The following is a 6,000-nucleotide window of genomic DNA, read 5'->3' as shown; positions in this document are numbered from 1 at the left end:
ATATTTAGTGACCGTTATGTATAGTATATATTTTGTATAGCATGTTTTTGCGAAATGTTGGTCAGTGGAAGTTGGAACTTACGCACATTAGATGAAATACTGTCCTTCATTTAAAAAAAATAATTAAAAATGAGGAGAATTAAGATTTCAGTTGAGCTGTAGTGTAACATAATAGCATAAATGTGTATCAACTGCACCGATCAGTTTCTTGTCAAAATTCTTGAAAGGTTCAATTTGCAGATCCAGAGCTAAAGTTTAACCGAGAGTGAACTTTTTGTCTCCGGTGGAGAAATTCAAACAAAATCTTACACAAAGACAACCTGTAAGTCACGTTATTCATCATTAAAGACAGATAACACAGATCAAAGAGTAGATGAATCGAGCTTTTCAACTTTTAACAAGCAGAGCAGGTAGGGTATTACTTCCCACTGTCCGTGGCACCCAATCCTAGCACAATGGGGAAACGAGCCTGACAACTGAGCATAAGGCAGAGAAGATTATGTGGAGTTCATAGGTCACAGTTCTTTAATGCGCAAACCCTCCAGAATGCCTTTTTATTGCTGTCTGGGAGAAAGAGAAAGCCTCGGTTTAATGCGACAGAACTGAGGTCCTCATCAGTGTTAAAATATGCAAAGCAGTATATGCTAACATTAACCAGTGCCTACATTATTTATCCTCCTGAAAAGTGTTTTATCAGCACTAGGCCTGCTTTACTTCACTTTAAAATATTCAAATTAGAGCGCAACTAAAACATCCACCTTGCAAAAATCAGCGCTTTTTAACACTGGATTTGAAAATTAAGCTCACAATTCTCATATATTTGGTTAAAATACAGTTTGGTGTATTGCAAATTCTGTAGCACCGCAGTTATTAAAGGAATTGCCGAAGGCTCAGCTCTCCACAATAATCAATAGTTTTCCCTGTGAAATACAGTCAAGTACTGACAACTGTTCACGTTTTTCACAAAGTTAAAGTTTGACTTTAGACTGAAGTGGAGCTGAAACGAAGTCACACAGTAAAAATGTCTTTAATGATCATTTTTGTGAAATATTTGGACTCCAACATTACTTCATGAAACCAAGGCTGCATTTTTAAAATTATGTTCCACTTTGGGCACTTGGGCTTCAAATCCACTTCAAAGTGTATGTTAGGTAAGAGAGCTGCGTGAGAAACATAACAAATGAACATATTAATTTCTCAAAAGTTACTTAGCGTTCATTTCTTAGACTTTGGTGTTTGATTCTTCCCCTGATGTGGTCTTTATTTACATGGCAGGGGGTTTTAGAGGGAGAGGGAAAAGCTTTTACTGTGGTTTACGTTGGCCATGTATCATTGGGCTTACTAAAAACTAAAGAGCTGCTTTGCTTTTTAGCACTCAGTCTCCCCCTCCACGCTCTTTATTCCCTAACACCCATCGCAAATTTGGTCTGGTATGTGACTGCTAATTTATCCTTTCAATGTATGATATCCTGTCATCTCCTCATTTGTCCCTGAGTGTTTCTAATCTGAGATAATCCCAGTCAAATCCTTTGATTGTGTGTTTGGACCAGATCCATCTCTAAAGAAGCAATTTAATGGGCTTCATGGCACTTGGTGTAAAGTCATTTATCTAGTGGATTGGATGTGAATGCTTGTTTTAATAAGTGCTCTTCGCGAATAGTAGGAGACGTGCCATTTAATTAGGCAGAGTGTAGACCTAGCTCATCCTCACAACTTCTCCAATGTGTTTTATTTTTTCCATATATATATTTTTATTACTATTTCTGAAGCTGAGTGTTTCGTTGTAACAGGTATGAGACTCTTCAGATTTCTGTATAAAGAAATGAACTGTGTGATCTGGTGTTTTAAAACACGGCTGCACGATTTAAACTATATAAACGCTGGTAAGCAAAATCGTGTTTTTGCCAAACATATTCCAGACATTTAGGAGCCAAGAATGCATTAACGTCATCTGACAACACCCCGGATTACTTGTTTTCTACCAGGTTTACACTGGTGAAAGTAGAAATAAGAAAAGGTGAGCTATAAACAATTAAAGTTTTATTATTTCTTCTTGATTCAAGTTGGGAAGAGTTGAATCATGTCTGCATCTTGCAGTGAATATTTGGATGTTCTGTATCACGTCGTGCTTTGTCTGGTACTCGTTTGAGTCTGCAAGTCCTGCTGACCTTTCATTCATACATTATGAAATAAGCAGTTATAAAACCTTTATACGCTGTTGTCAGCGTATAAAACACGCTGACAACAACTAGCTCATTTTATAATGAGTTTTTGCTTCTCATTCATTTGATGTGCTTCTTAACTTGAAATGTTATAACCCTGCATTTACTTGCTTCTAACCAGAGACACTGACAGATAAACTGAAAATCTTTATTCCCTTGTGTCTGTGATAGCTGTAACATTTTGTGTGTGTTTCATGGCCTGGCCTCACTTTCAAAAAGGAAACTGCAGGAGATCTATCAAAATGCAGCAGTAAAGGGACAAGTAAATGTCACAAACTGCTGGTGAGGAACTTTCCATCGATGAATGTGTTCCGACACAATGCAGAAAGACGTGTGGGGAAATTCCAGAACCTGTTAATCATTTCCCAGCAGGGACTGTACACGACGGTTTGTTGCAACTCTGTTGTTTTTTGGAAAAAGTCTCATCCACTTCATGCTCCTCCCTCACCATGAAACAATGCTCACTGTAAATCATTTTAGTCTAAACAAGCAAACAGACAAGCACCTTTGTGCTGTGTGAGTCATCACTTTATGGCCAGCAGCATCTGTTTTTTAGACCTTCTTGAAAGCAACACAATGAAATCCAGCAGAGAGCCCCCCTCTCCAACTCTCTCTCTCTTCCGCTTTCTCTCTCCCCTTTTTTTCTTTCATGTGGCTTCCTGTCGTGACGTGCTGCAGCCCACGGCTGCAATTGGCTACGCACTTTCACAACTTCCGTTCAAACAAAAACACAGCTTATCAGCTGACCGAGTGCAGCAGCAGAAAGTGGAGCTATGCTGTGGTAAATTTCTGTTCTGACATGTCAATTCGTCTCTAAATGTTCATCCGTCTTCAGCGAGGGAAAAAAGAGGAATGCCAACAGAAGGTAGAGCAACTTACTGGTATCTGAAAACAGTCAGAGGAGGGTGGAAGGAGTTGTTTCTCAACACAGAGTGAGACATGGGCTCCGAGTACCGACCTCTGTCTCCGGCAGAGTCATGTAGAAGCTTGTTTATAGGTATGTGCTTGACGTTTGATGATATGTTACAATTTTCAGTTTATTTGTTCAAAAAGAAATGATAGATTGTCTTTTTTTCTTGGAAATGAAATGAAACAGCTGGCTGTCCATTTCTGACAGCCAGATGTTCCAGAACAGAAACCACAGCCTGTGTCATTGGGCTGTTTCTTCTGGAGAGGGAGTCTACCCATATGGAAAAGAAATAGTAAAAACTTATATGATTTACTCATGAAAGTGGCCACTTTCTCATTACTTTCATATATTGTTTTAGTAAGTATCCAAAACATACAAGTTTCATTATATAATTTTTCAAGGGATCTTATATCTGTTTTCACTCTTGTATGCTTTTCATACAAGTTTCACACAAGACAGATACAAACTTTATAAGATTTATATATATCTTTTCCATATGGGTATGTGCTGTTGTCAAAGCCTGCTGGCACTTAGCGCATATTTGAACACATTCATACAAGTTTTTATAACCAAGTTATCAAAGTTACCTTTAAAAAATAATAAGTTCAGGCTGTTTAAAAAAAACAATGGGTCTCAGTCTGCATCACTGTGTGAGGTAGTATAACGTAAACAGCATCAGCAGACTAAGTATACTTTATTTCTGGCATCTCCATTCTACCACAAAACAATCAACCTGGTAGGAAAAAATCCCACTTGCTTTATACAGGACTTTACCCACACCTGAACCTCGTTAGTCTCTACCATTGAAAGAAATAGGTCAGACCAAACAATACAATTCTAAACAAAGAACAGGAATAAGATTATGCATGTACTCAGCTAAATGGTTTGAAAAGTAAAACACTACATACAATACAACTCAAAAGGCTACTTTAAAGAAAATAAACAATACTATACAAAATGAAAAACCCTTCATTTGGTTCCGCCCAGTGATGCGATCAATGACCTCATGACCCTATATAAACAGGAAGTACTGGGGCGGCACTTCCCATATACCTGTCTTAAATATAGGACCTGAACAAATGGACAAACATGGTAAGTATAACCAAAGCAACATGAAGAAACATAATTTACCAGACATTTGCCTGTGAACAGAAGAAAATTCAAGTGACCTGATGGTTAGTAGTGTTTGCTTTAAAAAACATGTGCATGGATGTAATGGATGTAACTGCTGCTACCACAAACAAACCCGGGATAGTGTGTTAAGCAAAGTTACACCAGCAATGTCTAAATTAAAGCATTATGGCTGACTGTAAAATAACAAGGAAATACACTATCAATATGGTCAAGGGACCAGTGGTAAGTGAGCATGTAGCATGTAAAGCTTGTTTTCTTGGTTTAAACATTATAAGAAATCTATCATCACTTTGTCCTAAGTTAAACACAAAAATAAAGTGCAGATTCATTTTTTATAACTAACTGACAGTGACTAACCAATGCAATTCTCTAAGCTTTATATATGTATGATACACACATATATGATGTGCTGTTTGCATATAAGTGTGTGAAACAAAGTCAGGATCTGCCTTTGTCTCTGTCCTGCTCTGACATCAGATTCAAATGTTTGAAGCAGCAAGAACATGAATTTCATTCTTCTGTTATCAGACTTTTGGAGATAAGTTTTCTAATTTGCCAGAAAAAGCAAATGAAAAACAAATAAAGAGCTTAAATATCATTGACATTTAATAATAAGCTATTGGCACAGAGGGCTGTAAGTAAACAGTGGGCAGCTTCTTAAGGTCACAGTGAGGAGATTTAAATCAGGTCCTTCACATCGATTTGATTGCTCAAAAGTCTACGTCAGTTAGCATTTATATGGCAGAGGTGTAGTGGGCAAATTCACTGAAAGGCTGAAAGGATGTTGTGCTTGATTTCTCTTTTACCAAATTTGGAGGAGTTGCAGTTGAGAAAATGTATTTGAACAACAGCAGAGCCAAAGTTTTATGGCTGTTTTTTAAATTTTACATACCTTGAAGCGTCAGTGGTTATTGACTACTGTTGTGATATTTTTTTTTTAGTTTTCTTTTGAGTTTTAGTTTTGATACTGATTTGGTTTCACTTTTGCTTGTATCGGTAAGTTTTTACTGTTTGAAAATGGCGAGCTGTCATTGGTTTCACTTTTACTTTTAAAATTCAGAACCTATAATATATTTCAAGCACAGCATTTGACTCAGTCATGTAGACATCCCACCTCACTGAACAAAGCCTCCTTGCACTGGTTTGTTGAGGACTTTGTCTAAATTTAAAAACGTAAATATAAATCTTAACCAAAATGCTTTTTCCCACCTAATTTTAGTTTTTGGTTTAGTTTGGTTTAGTTTAACTTAACTATGGCCACACCCAGTTTGCACCTATTTAGCAGTGTTGGAAACGACACTGCAAAATGAATTTATCACTGAATTTTTATTACCAGAGTCCATCAGCCAATAATTATAACCTTAACAAAATGGATAAGTTTGGGAATTATTACACTATGTGAGGTGGTGTTGTCTTCCCATTGCAAAGATTTGGTTTTACCTGTCTTAGGCCAGTCATAAAACACTACAATGTCAGGTGTTTAAGGACGATACAGCGTTTTTAGGTGTGCATAAATGCACTTTGTCTTTGATGCATAATGGATATTATACTGTATATTGCAATTAACTACAAATAGACCTAAATGCTGAGAAAAGTCATTGAGCTCTTGTCCAGTATTAGTAATATTTTCTCTCATTTTCAGACTTTGGTCACATTTTCAGTAATTAAAGAGAAAAATGTTGAATTTACACTTGTTTAGTAAAACACCACTAACTTCCATCTAGAGGTGCTCTA

The 6,000-nt window shown here is 36.9% G+C and overlaps 1 protein-coding gene across 2 annotated transcripts in view; it reads left to right on the top strand.

Annotated features, from left to right (window-relative positions):
• Window positions 1-2,959: 2,959 nt before the first annotated feature.
• LOC102776192 (uncharacterized) overlaps window positions 2,960-6,000 on the top strand; it is a 92,000-nt gene continuing 88,959 nt past the window's right edge. Inside the window, exon 1 of one of the 2 annotated variants that reach the window (XM_035907545.2) lies at window positions 2,960-3,087. In XM_035907545.2, the coding sequence (XP_035763438.2) occupies window positions 3,075-3,087 (13 nt within the window). In that variant the 5' untranslated portion in view covers window positions 2,960-3,074. Of the gene's footprint in view, window positions 3,220-6,000 lie in introns of both variants that reach the window. The other variant, XM_006790464.3, reaches the window with a different exon arrangement.

The sequence above is a fragment of the Neolamprologus brichardi genome, chromosome 23, assembly GCF_056152115.1.
Source record: "Neolamprologus brichardi isolate AB-2024 chromosome 23, ASM5615211v1, whole genome shotgun sequence".
Classification (NCBI taxonomy): domain Eukaryota; kingdom Metazoa; phylum Chordata; class Actinopteri; order Cichliformes; family Cichlidae; genus Neolamprologus; species Neolamprologus brichardi.
This window is presented reverse-complemented; position numbering and strand designations above follow the sequence as displayed.